This window comes from Saccostrea echinata, unplaced genomic scaffold (genome assembly GCF_033153115.1).
Source record: "Saccostrea echinata isolate AGI-Se365-2 ecotype Australia unplaced genomic scaffold, CSIRO_AGI_Sech_v1 ptg000001l, whole genome shotgun sequence".
Classification (NCBI taxonomy): domain Eukaryota; kingdom Metazoa; phylum Mollusca; class Bivalvia; order Ostreida; family Ostreidae; genus Saccostrea; species Saccostrea echinata.
This window is the reverse complement of record NW_026889750.1, coordinates 168,873-184,270: the sequence shown is the minus strand read 5'-3', so window position 1 is coordinate 184,270 and position 15,398 is coordinate 168,873. Positions and strand designations below refer to the sequence as shown.

The following is a 15,398-nucleotide window of genomic DNA, read 5'->3' as shown; positions in this document are numbered from 1 at the left end:
TACTACGGAAAGAAAGTCCCTCTCTTGTACCTCTCTAGCACCTCGATTGTCAGAGTTACCTCTCTTGTTTTCATTTATAGTTCTTAAAAATAATATCACGTCTGTCATTCGTTCGTACGTTCGTAATTTTGCTAGATTTGTGAAAACCTAAAGAATACTTTTCTTTTCTGTTGGAAGAAGTGCATGTGTTCAGTTTCAAATTTTTAGCAATTAAAGCATTTTACAACAAAAATTTATGCACGATGCACCAATGATTCAATGTTTACATGATCGATATGTTGAGAATGGTGGAGCGGATCTTATACAGGAAACGATTTCCTCTGCAATATTTTGATAATAGACCCGTGTCTAACAAGTAACTTCAATTTGTTATATATCAAATTCGCATTCGTTCATCTATATTCAATTATCCAGAAAATCACCTTGTCTGAAGCTTCTATACATGTAGGAAATGAATAGGCCTAGATCAGAGACGTATAAAGCTACATGTAGAAAGGAAACGGGTCTCGAATAAACTCTAAATATTTTAATTAATATCAGTGGACTAGAAGATCAAGACGTGAATTAAAGATATAATGAAAATAAATAATTATTTCAATGTTGAGAACTACGACAAAAGGTAGAAGTGTCAAAACGTAAAACACGTGGATAAAAAAATCTGCGTCGACGCTCCTCGTCTGCAACGTCATATCTTTATGACGTTATTTCTCTGTTTTAGCAAAATTGCCATAAGGCCCTTTTGTCATGGGCGCAATCATATGTTAAACGGTTTCTTTAAAATTAAGCAAAATGCAAATCTAAGAAAAGTGAGGTCAAGGTCACAGGAAACTTCAAGGTCAAATGTTTTTGATGCAGTTGAATACTTCTCACAAATACCTATCAGCATATTTAAGTTTGATAAAAATATTTTGAATGGTTTATTTAAAACTGAGCTAAACACTAATTTAAAATAAATGAAGTAAAGGTCAAAGGAAAGGTCAAGGTCAAAAAAAGTTGATGCAGTTGAAAAGGTTACATCAGTATGTATTGGCATATAAAGATTGACAAAAATATTATGAATGTTTTCTTTAAAACTGAGTTAAACACAAATTGAGAAAAGTGAGGTCAAGGTCAAAGGAAAAAAAAAATATTGATGCAGTTGAATAGCTTACATCAGCATGTATCAGCATATGAAGTTTGACACTAATTTAAGATAAGTGAGGAAAAGGTCAAAGGAATGGCCAAGGTCAAAAAATGTTGATGAAGTTGAATAGCTCTCATCAGTATGTATCAACATATGAAGTTTGATAACACTGTATTGAATGGTATCTTTAAAACTGAGCTAAACATTAATTTAAGAAAAGTGAGGTCAAGGTCAAAGGAAATGTCAAGGTAAAAAATATTGATGCAGTTGAATAGCTCTCATCAGTATGTATCAGCATATAAAGTTTGAAAAAAATATCTTGAAAAGATTTCATTAAAACTGAGCTAAACACTAATTTAAGAAAAGTGAGGACAAGGTCAAAAGTAATGGTCAAGGTCAAAAAATGTTGATGCAGTTGAATAGCTTACATCAGTATGTGTCAACATATGAAATTTGATTACACTACCTTGAATGGTATCTTTAAAACTGAGCTAAACACTGTTTAAGAAAAGTGAGGTCAAGGTCAAAGGGAAGGTCAAGGTCAAAATATGTTGATGCAGTTGCATAGCTCTCATCAATATCAGCATATGAAGTTTGATAAAAATATCTTGGATAGTTTCTTTGAAACTGAGCTTTGAACAGCACTAAATGCAAAGCGTGACAGAAAGACAGACGGAAGACGGACATGACAAACACTATATGCTCCGGCCATATTCATGGCGGGGCATAATGATGTATTTAAAATTGTTTTGCAATTGTAATGGTGCATAATACATGTATATATAAGTTTTTACAAGTGTTACTTTTTCACATTTATTTTCTATATCTGGTATGCATGGTATGCAAGCCTTTAAATACACATCCTGTTACTTTTAATAGATGTACTGATTAAAATCATCAGTTCAATCCTATATTTAATCTAAGGAAAGGAAATCAATAAGCCTAGTTTATATTTAAAAACTTTTTTTCTCTCTCTCCAAAATACATCATTTCAATACATTTCAACTTTTAAATTGTTTAAAAAAGAAAACATTGAAACAATTAGAAACAAACACACTGATGATAAAAAAATGTAGCCTTTATAATTTAGCACTGAAATTTACAATAACTTCAAATGGCTGCATTAAAATTTACATTCTAACTCATCAGATCACACCAGATCCTTGTTTGTCTACACAAAAGAATGCCACAAATGAGTCTGCATTCAAAAAAAAATTAAATGTATATTATCCACCAATGCACTCATCAAAAAATCATCTTTTATATTATCCACTGATGAATTTGTACATCAAAATATGTGTAAGATATGTCACAATTTTGATCCTGGCACAGTATCAATGATGGTAAAATGATGGGGGAATATTTAGACTGATGAACATGTAGATGAAATCTGGTAGGGGGAGATGTCAGCGTTTTGGTATTTTAGCTGGTGGTGGCATCAGGTCTTTATTTTGCTGTTGTCTTTGGGGAGGATTATAACATTCATGTTCAGCCACATGAAATAAGATCTCCTTGGTTACAGGTGAACGAATACTTTCCCACACACCTATCAAATAAAACAAACTGGGTCCATGAAATAAGAAAACTTGATTCTTAAAACATGTCAAATATTAATAACGCTGATTGCTGTTGCATTGTACGTTTTTTTTTTGTTTTTGTTTTGTTTTTTTTATTTCATTACCTTAACTCAAATACTTGTGTTGCGACAATAGCTTATTTCAATAGCATAATTTTAATTTTTTTTATGTTAATATTATAGCTAATATTTATACTATAAGTTTACATTATTTATCAGTATTTATAAATTATATGGGAAAAAGACAAAAAGAAAAAAATCTGGCCAATCTGGTTTCAAAATATAATTCTGATCTACAAATGTACTTGTAAGCCTGTATTCTGTGATCAGGATTAAGTGAATCTAGCAATAAATGTTTTTTATGCAAGACATGTATATCAATAATTTACCTTGAGCTGTGGCTATGCTGTTGGGGAATGATTTATCAGTCCTCTGCCTCATAAAGACCCACTCCTTTCCATTGTAAGAACACTCTATAATTTTACCATCCAATTCCTTTAGCTCTTTTGTCACCTGTTTTAAGCAGTCATTAAATCTGAATCTTGGATTTTGCATACAAATAATTTTCTTTCACATTATTATCTGGAGCCACTCAACAAAATTAAAAAAAAAAGGAAATCAGTTGAAGTAATCAATGTACAATGAAGCAAGCCTTTTGTGACAATCTACAACATAACAATTTTTTTTATCTAAACGTACAGTGTCCTGAATTATCCACTGAATAAACAAACAGTATTGTTTCAGATTTGAATTCCATTTTCCCCTTTCTTTGCCTCCTAAAGATTTAGTTTACAAAATACAAGGATTTACTGCAAACAAAATTTTCTAATTAAGTTTTACATACATGTATGTTGCAATATAACAGTCAAACAGACTTTAATCTTGTAAGAACTGATTGAAAAAATTAACCATTGGTTTGAGGTTTCAAAGTCAAAATTCAGGCATAATGGCTGACCATCAATTTTAATAATTCCCTGTTATCTAACATATTGATGTTCAAGATGCTATGTATACTACTTGTTAATAGTGTATACAGGAAAATTTTAGCCCCTTTTGCTCTCATTGCAAAATGGAATGAATTCAACTGTATGCCTGGATGAATTTAAAACTTGGCAAAATTTCCAAGTATGAAAAGGTGAAAATAACATGGGGCACTTTTGTTTATTCTTTTATCTATTTTTATGCCCCCGGATCGAAAGATCCCGGAGGTATATTGTTTTTGTCCTGTCTGTCTGTTTGTCTGTTTATCTGTTTGTTTGTTTGTCTGTCTGTCTTTTGTCAACTTTAACCTTGCCCATAACTTTTGATTGGTTGGAGCTATGACTTTCAAATTTCACATGTGTATTCCTTGTGACAAGACTTTCTTTTGGTACCATCATATTTGACCTTTTGACCTTGACCTTGGAGTTTGACCCACTTTCGCAAAATTTTATGAGACTTTAACCTTGGCCATAACTTCTGAACAATTGGTGCTTGGGGTTTCAAACTTCACATGTGTATTCTTTGTGACAAGGCCTTCCTTTGGATACCAACAACTTTGACCTTTTGACCTTGACGTTTGACCTACTTTTGAAAAACTTTAACCTTGGCCATAACTTTTGAACGGTTAGAGCTAAGGCTTTTATACTTCACATATGTAATCCTTGTGACAAGACCTTCGTTTGGATACCAACCACTTTGACCTTTTGACCTTGACCTAGGAGTTTGACCTACGTTTGAAAAACTTTAACCTTGGCCATAACTTTTGAATGGTTGAAGCTAGGGCTTTCATACTTCACATATGTAATCCTTGTGACATCACCTTCCTTTGGATACCAACCACTTTGACCCTTTGACCTTGACATAGGAGTTTGACCTACTTTTGAAAAACTTTAACCTTGGCCATAATTTTTGAATGGTTGGTGCTAGGGCTTTCATACTTCACATATGTAATCCTTGTGACAAGACCTTCCTTTGGATACCAATCACCTTGACCCTTTGACCTTGAGTTTGACCTACTTTCGAAAAACTTTAACCTTGGCCATAACTTTTGAATGGTTGGTGCTAGGGCTTTCATACTTTACACATGTAATCCTTGTGACAAGACCTTCCTTTGGATACCAACAACTTTGACCTTGACCTTGATGTTTTACATGTACTTACTTTTAAAAAAACTTTAACCTTCGCCATAACTATTGAACAGTTGCAGCTAGGGCTTTCAAATTAAACATTTTTTATCTTTTGGCCTGGATTTTGACTTGCATTTGAGAAACTTTAACCTTCGCCATAAGCTGCCATATGGGGGCATCAGTGTTTCACAAACACATCTTGTTCTGTCTGAATTTCAGCCCTTACCTTCATTTGTGCCAATGGGGCTTGTTGATGTAACACATACAAGTAGCCTTTAGTGGTGGGTAACATTCTGTGAATAGATGGATGAAACATAATGAGGGCACATACCAGTATTTCTGATGGGTGTAATACAGAGTCAAGACAGCAAATTTATCTCTACTCACCCCTCTCCACATTCCTTGACTACCTGAAGCTTGAAGTCAATGGAATTCATCTCCGGGGGTTTCCATTTCAGAACATTCATACATCTTCCAGGTTCATATGGCTAAAGAAAAAAAAAATATTCATACCTCATTTACAAGCTGTATTTCAATCTCCTTTTTATTTTCATTTATTTTCTATTATTTCATTTAATTACATTCTCCCTTTATAAACTTGGTGAAGGTTATGTTTTTATGCATTTGGCTCACAACACAAGGCCTATCAAATTTGGGGAAAAATATGAATGAAATTTGAGGACAATGTCAGATTTGAATCAAGAGGGGATTGATCAGAATTTGTTATTTAATCAATAAGAGATGTTGATGGTGGGATTTTTACTGTAAAGTTTAAAAACAGAGAAGCTTTACAGATGTGCTCATAAAGTCAGCTGTATTCTCCATTAGTATTCTCTGAATCAAAGTGTTTTTTCTTTTTTTTTTTTAAATATATGTATCTTAAATATTTTTTACCATTTTTGTACAAGAGAAAACAAGATGTGGTATACATGTATACTGTGATAAAAAGAATAGCTTCTACTAATTCAAATACATGTATAGGTTTACATAAACTATATTTGTACTTACATCTGGCACTGGTTGAAAAATAAGACCATCTACTTCATGACTAACTTGGCTGGCAAAACTGCCATCTAAAATCTGAACAAGAGATGTTTGTGAAACACTTATGCCCCCCCCCCCCCCCCCCCCCCCATAATTGGAATTTTTCTAAGTCCAAGGGTATAACTCTATCAAAAATTGCTTGATTGTACCCAAAACATGACTTAGATATTCTGATGATAAATCTGTATACCAAATTTCATTCCAGTATGTGCAACCTCTGCAAAGAAAATGAAAGGAAACTGCAAATAATGGAATTTTTCTAAATCCAAGAGGCATAACTCCGTCAAAAATTGCTCAATCGTACCCAAAACAGATCTTGACCTAGATATTTCTATGATAAATCTGTATAACAAATTTCATTCCAGTATGTGCAACCTCTGCAAAGAAAATGAAAGGAAACTGCAAATAATGGAATTTTTCTAAATCCAAGAGGCATAACTCCGTCAAAAATTGCTCAATCCTACCCAAAACAGATCTTGACCTAGAGATTCTTATGATAAATCTGTATGCCAAATTTCATTTCAGTATGTGCAACCTCTGCGAAGAAAATGAATGGAAACTGTTGGTGGATTGACAGACAGACAGACCGACCAACAGACAGCAGCAGGGGGGTATAAATATTATAGCAGTTGTTTTAGAATTAACATTATTTTCCTCTTGAAATTATTTCATGTAATTAAAATCCCCCTATCAATTTTTTTAAAAGAAAAAAAAACATTATTACATCATTCATTTAAGCCAAAAAAGTACTGGTACACAATAAATGTATAGTTTTTTGCTCATTTCTTCCTAACAAAAAATGGGGGAAGAAAAGAAATTATCACTTTTAAGCCCCATCCCCCCAAAATCCACACACATTCATTCCCTAAAGTACTCACTTTCCTACAGACAGAGACATCCCAGAATGGCTTGATCCTGACACTAAATGGTTCCTTGGTCTTGTCAAACAAACCCTGTGTGATAGCAGCATGTCTGGCACCTATAATCTCTCTCTCTATACAAACCAAGCGGGTGTTAAAGTCAACTTTACCCACCTCTTTTCCCTGTAAAAAGAAAGGAATTTTTCTCATTCACAATGCTGTACATGTACAATGTATTACAAAATTCTCATATCTGAAAAATATAAAACATATGTACTTGTACTTCAATTGACTAACCTCAAACCTAACAATGTCATATACGAGATACCGGGGGACTGTTTTGCCTTCCACCACATCTAGAATCATCTCCTGAAAGAGATAAAAATTGTTCAGCAGCAGATGTGCAATTTCACTGTCTAAATTGCTATGAATCTAGATTCTCATGCCATACACAATTATTGGAAGTAATCTTTTTCTTTGATTATAGATTGGCTTGGTTAATAGTGACCTTGTTTAATGTTTGCAAATTGAGTTTTACAGCCCATGACTGCCTTAAACATCAATGCATTAACCATTTAAGATACAGTTAACTTAATAGCTGCATTAATACATGTACATATGTCAGACTGAGATGAGAGAATTGGAGATTGATTCATCTAATAAAAAAATCCCTCAAAGGCTACACCAGAAAGGATATATTGTTTTCAGATGAATTAGTCTATGACCTTCAAATGGCTAAATTTTAAATATAAATCTAGAACAAGTAAGCAGACAATAGTAGTACTGTTGTGTTTTAGGAAAAAAATCCTTAAATTTTTTTGAATTCTTCAATTTTCTCTTTACCCCATCTAGCAGTGTGTCTCGTAGATGTGAGCCCAGCTCTTTCCTCCGTCTGAAGTTCAGTCCAGGGACATGAAACACTGTGTTATCTCTGTCAATCATGTAAACTTCATTTGGGCCATCTACTAGTGTCATGTACCTTTAATAGAATGCATAAAAATAATTTGTCAAATGATGAGCATTTAAAAAATTGGGAATAAAAATCAAGGGGAAGGAGCAAACCAGTGAGTTTTAAAAATTGGTACCTACAGTATATTGTACTTACCTTTTGCCATTTAATACCATAAGTCATACAAAATGTTTCAATAATAAAACTTTCTGGATAATAAATGTTTTGTTACAAAATGGACAGAGCTAGTCAATTTTTTCAAAAAAAAAAATCACTTGCATTAAATATTTACAAACAGAAAACAAAGACCCCTGCCATTTTCAGACATTGACACATCAGTAAAGAATAGCTTACCTTGTTCCATCTGCCTTCCAGCTGACCTTATAGGGCTTCTGTTTCAGAAAATTCAGGTTATTGATATCCATGGAAACAGGCTGAGAACCTGGAAAGCCAGATCTATACGAAGAAAGATATTTTATGTACATTCAATACTTTAAAAAAAAATTTAATTTGGTCCTAAAATTCATAAAAATATATTTTAACAAAACAAATATAGATTATGCTTCAATGTGATACATGTAGTAAAGTTCATTGATTCAATATAGCCTCTGACTCAGATTTTCAAATAAATTTTCATACTTTCTTTTAAATCAAAATTATCAATTTGTGAGATAGTAAAATGCTAACAAATCATATTTAGCAAAGAAAAAGAGTGCTGTAAATCACCAATTAATATTAGTGACATCTTATTTTCACAAGATGGTCATTTGATATTTATAAGGGAGACATAATTTTTCACAAATTTTTGTTACTGTTCTATATAATCTTAAGTAATACAAATATATGCAAAAATTAAATTTTCAGAAGCAGGCAGTCTTGCATAATTATGCAAAAATTAAAGTTCTCGTGAATAAAAAATGTAATTTACAGTAATCCCATGACTGGGAAATCTGTCAAATTCTTCTATCCGCTTCATATAAAAATATACATATACAAGAACTTGTATTTGCCTTACTTCTTCCATTCACACATGTTCTGTACTTTTCTCTGAATTTCTGACAATTTTGGTTGAAGTGTCAGTTGACTCACTCCCTTGACACCAGGCATAAACTTAGCATCCTACAATAAAAATATGATGCTCTAACAATAACAATGAAAGAAAAAGTGAGCAAGTTCACATACCCCACGCTCCCGCAAAACTCGACAATGCAACAATGAATGGCACAGTGCATTTTAAATACATAGTATAATTTAAAAAGGGGCATTACTTGCAAAAAATCATCACATCAAAACTTCTTGCAAATAAGGACATTCAAATCTTTGTATGTTACAAATTTAATTGGGCTGAAGTTTCTAGATAAATAATGGAATAAAATTTTCTTGGTAATATACAAATCTGTACATTATGTCTGAAATACCTATAAAGTTTCAGTAAATTCAGTGCAGGAGTTATGCTGACAAACTGTTATTTAAATTCCTCAGTGATTTTGATTTGTTAATGAGTGTAAGTCCATGTCCAACACATGACAATTTACAAATTTAAATAATTGATGAAAACAAAATTATGATGTAGTCATATGAATTTGTTTATATACTGTACTTATGAAATTATTTAAGGCAAAGCACCAATATGGGGGGGTGGAGGGTGGGGGGTGGGGGTGGGGGGAGGGGGGGTGAGAACTATCCAAGATTTTGAGTGTGTGTGTGTGTGTGTTAAATCATTAATATTTTGATCTCAAAATCAATAGGGGTCTTTTAAGGTCATAAAATATTTCACATAAAATTTCATTACAAAAGCTGATTCCAGTGGATTTCCTTATTACCTAGCTGGAAAGTTTCTTCAATAATAGGCAAAACTCTTAGGGCAAAAATAATGGAATCGGAATTTCCTGGTAATATGCACATTTACACACTGTGTACTAAATATCTGTAAAGTTTGACCAAATTCTGTGCAGCGTTTTAAGAGGAGTTGCACTGACAAAGTTCATCTCTATATTCAAGATATGGCCAAAAATCTAAATTGGAAAGTGCCAAAATTCCCAGAGAAATAAGGGAATTGGAATTTCCTGGTAGTATGCATATCTACACCTTGTGTCCTAAATATCTGCAAAGTTTGACCAAATTCTGTGCAGCGGTTTCAGAGGAGTTGCACTGACAAACTGTTCATCTCTATATTCAAGATATGGCCAAAAATCTAAGTTGAAAAGTGCTGAAATTCCCAGAAAAAATAAAGGAATCGGAATTTCCTGGTAGTATGCACATCTACACCGTGTCCTAAATATCTGCAAAGTTTGACCAAATTCTGTGCAGCGGTTTCAGAGGAGTTGCACTGACAAACTGTTCATCTTTATATTCAAGATATGGCCAAAAATCTAAGTTGAAAAGTGCTGAAATTCCCAGAAAAAATAAGGGAATTGGAATTTCCTGGTGATATGCACATCTATACACTGTGTCCTAAATATCTGCAAAGTTTGACCAAATTCTGTGCAGCGGTTTACGAGGAGTTGCGCTGACAAACTTTCATCTCTATATTCAAGATATGGCCAAAAATCTAAGTTGAAAAGTGCCGAAATTCCCAGAAAAAAAATAAAGGAATCGGAATTTCCTGGTAATATGAACATCTATACATTGTGTCCTAAATATCTGCAAAGTTTGATGAAATTCTGTGCAGCGGTTTATGAGGAGTTGCGCTGACAAAAAAACAGGACTGACGGACTGACTGACAGACGGGTCAAAAACATTATACCCCCCGCAACTTGTAGTGTGGGGTATAATAACTTATTCAAAAGGTATATTATTACTAAGGATGAACTGGTGTATAAATAAGTAGACAATTTTTATCAATGCACTTGCATGATACTTTTACTAAGACAGACCTTCTTATGAAACTCCTTTTTTCTGTTCTGATGAGGTTCACCATTTGTCTGTGATAAAGACCTTCCATCATCATTCACTGTTTCTTCCTCTACATTAAAAACCATGAAAAAAAGACTTGAATGTTCTGAACACAAAGTACATCTGTCTTTGGTAGTTGTCTAAGAAATAAATTCATCATTGCAATTCTTCAGTACACCTATTGTTAGATACACATAAATACAGTAAAACTTATCTAATCTGGACATCACTGGTACCAGAGAAATTGACTGGATTAGACAATATTCCGGATTAGACAACATTTTAAACAATGAAATTTACTGAAAGGGACTTCAAGTTTAGATACTATTAGGCAAGATTTTGGAATACACAACATCTGGATTACACAAGTTTCACTGTATTTTGTGACAATGAACATGGTCAAACACTCATTATAAGACCCTCCCTAACTCACCATCACACCAGTCAGGAAGAGCTGGGGCTGGAAATGTGTTCTCCACTTCATCATATCGACGAAATAACTCTTGTAGATAATCCTGTTTGTAGATTCCTGGAGGTCTTGCACTGGCAAAACACTGGATAGCAGCTTCCACTCTGAAAACAAGGAAATATGCATCTTATTTACAGTTCAGCCTTGATACTTGGAACTAAACAGAACTGACAAAAGATTCTGTAACTTCAAGCATTCAAACTCCAACTCTAGTTGGGACTGTAGCCTCACATGGACATATTCCTGGTATGGGAATTTTAAAGTTCAACTGTGCTCTAAAGGACTTGTCATATGTTTCTCAATTACTTGAAATTAAAAGCATATTATATTCCTCATAATCACTGTTTATAAATTTTGTGTTTTTACTGCAGATATACCGCAGCAATAAACATTACTGATTCAAATAAAAACCCCTCAATTAAAAATCCAAGTTATTAATTATTAGATAGCAATCATGTGATCATGATACGCCATAGGCGACAATGGCTGATCAGCTGTATAGGTTAATCTTAGTGAAATGTATGTGATACGAACTGGTTTTTCTGTATTATGGACAACCAAATCACTGATTTTGTCTGTATGAGGTTTAATATTCAACCATATATGTTTGAACTGTCAGCAAGAAAAAAATGTGAAAAATCTCTAAACATGGTACATTGTATATTAACCTGTTATAAACAGTGATGGTAGCGAGGGAGACATGGCAAAGACAAGGAAACTTGCCTGCAAAATATAATTATTTCATGTGTCACATGTAGTAACCTATTTAATTCTCAAATTTAAAATTACTGCACTTTTTCATTTATTTCATTTTATAATCTTAAATCAAATCCTAATGTAAATAAGCGATTGAATCATCGTTGAAATCAGAAGGGGACTGGGGTCAGGGTAATTAGAATAATACCTGTAGTTTGAAAAGGTGACGGGATCTTTACTCATTACTTTTTCTTCTTTAATCATAAGTTATGATTAAAATTGACAAGCTCTGCTATAAATCAGCAAGCTTTTTCGTGTTTTACAATTTCTATTTTATTTTCTTATTACACCACCATAGTCTGTTAATAATACATGTATTTATAACTTCATCTTTTAATAAATACTTATACTGTATTTAAATTAAAACAAGATCATACTTCTACAGTAATTAAAAAGCATTTAAGATTTTTTGGGGAGGATTTTCCTAGTTATCCCACATTTGTTATTTATAACTTCCCTAAAAGTATGCAGTTTCTCATTTCTCTGTCACTGAATTGTCGCATATGACGTCACAGCAGTATGGCGCTGAAATCCAATTGATATATGCATATCGCCATATTTGAATTTCAACTGTAACTTTCGCTTAAAATATGCTTATGACAATGTATATAGTATTCAGTATTTTTATAAACAAGGTTGTAGATAATATTTTTCATAAAATTACAATTTTTCGAAGACAAGTCCTTTAAGGAATAAAAGCTTTCACTGCTATGAAAACATACAGTTTGAACTTTGGTATATTGAATACCATGGATATGTCAAAGTGAGTTGCAAGTTCCAATCATTTTTTCTTTATATATATACATGTATTAACTTTAATATCTTCAATCCTGAAAATCTTGAAGTTTTTCCATGACCACATATTAAGTTCAAGTTAATTAGGTCTGACTGTATCTGTAAATATTTATGTTTTCTTTCCTAATGTTCATGTCTTACCCCCAGGACAACTGTTCCACAAGATATGATACAATAAGGAATCCTGTCCTGTTGAAGCCGTGTGTACAGTGAACACCTACAAAACCACAAATAACCAGGTTAAAGATAACATGGTCAAGAAACAATAATTTGCCATAGTTTTTGTAAATCCCTCAAAAATTCAAAACAAACAAACAAAACAACAAACAAAAATATGTTAAATCAGTTTTACCTATGATTTCCAGAGGTTTCTGATTGATAAACCTTGCACACAGCTGGATAAACGCCTGTGTTTGTTCTTCAGAAGGAGTTTCACCATGTCTATTATAGAAGGAAAACATGATTCAATTTGAAAAAAAAAAAATCAGAAAACTACAATATCATTAATTTATATGACAATATTCTCAAATTCCAGACATTGCAATAAAAATTGAACTGTAAAAATAAACTTGGAAAAAACTGCTTAATATGTCCTACCCTCTGCACTGCAGTTTGACATATCTGCATTCATACTTTTCCTCTACTTCTTTGCTGTTGTAAAATCTTGTGGTATTCGTCAAATCAACCAGCAATCCCATTTTCACCTAGAAAAGACCGTGGAAATCATTGAAATTATTAAATTAAATTTCACTTTCTTAAAATAACTGCAAATCTCTTGAAACAAAATATTAAAAGCTTTATGAAAAAATTCCACTACAATCTTAACAGTGAGTGATCATGGAATTATGTAGTTTTTAATCATATTACTTTCATAGTTTTCAAGGATCCAAAGAGAAGGTCCAGGTTGAAAACACTGTACTCTGGTATCATGTCATTATAACGATCATCAAGTGGTGTCTTCAGAGGCAGAAACTTATCTACAATTGGAAAGGAACAGTTTAAATCCACAAATAAAATGATTGTATAAAATTTAAAAAAGAAAACATGTTAATGTATAATTGGTAATGTGTTATACATTGACTTTTTAATTTCAAAGGAACTACTCAATTTCATTATGTACCAAAATGTTAGCTTGTAATGTATAATTGGTGATGTGTTATACATTGACTTTTTAATTTCAAAGGAACTACTCAATTTCATTATGTACCAAAATGTTAGCTTGATACCCAAACACTAGCAAAAATGTGCTTGGAAAAAAAGAAAGAAGGTTAGCACAATAAGTGAAACAAGGATTTGCATGCAGTTATTTTTCTATATATATATTTATCTTTTTTTTTTAAATCTGCATAAAAAATAAGAAGGATAACTTTTTTATGACTCACTACTTGATTGCTTAGTTAACCCTGATTCCATTTCATTAAATTAAATGTTTGATCCACTCACTTACATTACTACGTAAGCAAGACATATGAGTGGACCAAACATCTAATTTTCACTAGACTGCTCCTGATTTCAATTAACAAGAGGCACATGGGCCACATTGCTCACCTAAGCACTCTGACTAGAGAAAAGCAGAAATCAGTTTATTATTGAAAATTTTCGAGCCTGACTGGACTGCTGGTGAAAAAAAAATTGTTTGGCACACACTGTGATGAAAATGAATCCACATTATATATTTGAAAGCAATAAATTGTATGTTTGGCAGTAGACCTAGTTTGGTACATGTGGATAAATGTAATTTATATGATGTTCTACTTACCCTTAATAAGCTTTCCTTTCCGAGGACAATTAATCCATCTTGGGGGTGGACCCAATTTCTTATTTCTATTCATAGTGAAAATCAATTCAATCCATGCCCCTGAAATAAATCAAAAGTACATGTACATATAAAATATGGAAAAGCAAAACACACACTATATCTGTAACAATGTTTAATAATTTTAAAAATTGTGAGATCCCTAATACATCTACATGTACAACACAGCCACACCTATCTTGTACAAAATAATCTTTAGAGTAATTAAAAAAATTATATGACCTGCCCAGGAATTTGCCTGACTATCATACATAGTATGTTTGTGGTAAAGCTACTGGTATTTCAGAAATGAGCCATAAAAGAAGACAATAATGATCAAGTCGAAGACTTTATATAATACTGATGAATAATACTTATGAACCTCTATTTTTGATTATCAGGATTTTTATTATAATGTATTCAAGTATAATTACTTATTGTCTTTGTCTTGACCTATTATACAAGGAGAGGACTTCATTTTGACAATAGAATAGGGTTTATACAAGAAGCTGTACAGTGAAACATGATATAAGTTGCATGTGTGACTTAATTTTTCAAAAATTCCTGATTAATGTGATATAACTAAGTCAAACTAAATTACATAGCAATATATGCTTGTATAATATACTTTTAGAGAGGCATTACCTTACATGACTTATAAATGAAATTAAAGCCAAGACACTCACTCTGTTATTACAGTTATGGCTTGAAAAAGTGGAAAAAAAGTTCCCTATAAACCATGTATTTATTATTTTTGTAATCAAAACATCATGTAAACGAATATATATAGCACAAAGTGCTGGGGTTTTCCAAAATTTTGCGAAGATGAAAACTGCCAAAATCACAGATTTTTCCCGTTCTCCATCTTGTTTTGCGATTAGCCCTTTCATATAATAATTCGTTTGTTAAGTATTCCGTATTTTTTACCTTTACGAACCAAAAAAATTAAATTTTGTACTCTAAACAATAAAATTGTAATTAGTTGTTACAAATCTTGCAGGTATGAGCTAGATTGCTGTCTTGTCTTC

The 15,398-nt window shown here is 32.5% G+C and overlaps 1 protein-coding gene across 2 annotated transcripts; it reads right to left on the bottom strand.

Annotated features, from left to right (window-relative positions):
* Nucleotides 1-1,922: 1,922 nt before the first annotated feature.
* LOC133182442 (mRNA-capping enzyme-like) lies at nt 1,923-15,229 on the bottom strand. 2 transcript variants are annotated; one of them, XM_061317300.1, is made up of 18 exons: nt 15,216-15,229; nt 14,335-14,433; nt 13,443-13,552; nt 13,173-13,279; nt 12,928-13,016; nt 12,717-12,792; nt 10,989-11,128; nt 10,537-10,625; nt 8,676-8,779; nt 8,015-8,116; nt 7,555-7,690; nt 7,009-7,080; nt 6,730-6,894; nt 5,816-5,887; nt 5,195-5,295; nt 5,034-5,100; nt 3,089-3,212; nt 1,923-2,669 (listed from the first exon to the last, which is right to left on the bottom strand). In XM_061317300.1, exons 2-18 carry the CDS (start codon nt 14,405-14,407, stop codon nt 2,530-2,532), a joined length of 1,767 nt encoding a protein of 588 aa, XP_061173284.1. In that variant the 5' UTR covers nt 14,408-14,433; nt 15,216-15,229; the 3' UTR covers nt 1,923-2,529. The 2 variants fall into 2 exon arrangements, with proteins under 2 accessions (XP_061173284.1, XP_061173279.1); XM_061317295.1 differs by lacking the exon at nt 15,216-15,229 and adding an exon at nt 15,057-15,200.
* Nucleotides 15,230-15,398: the final 169 nt, after the last annotated feature.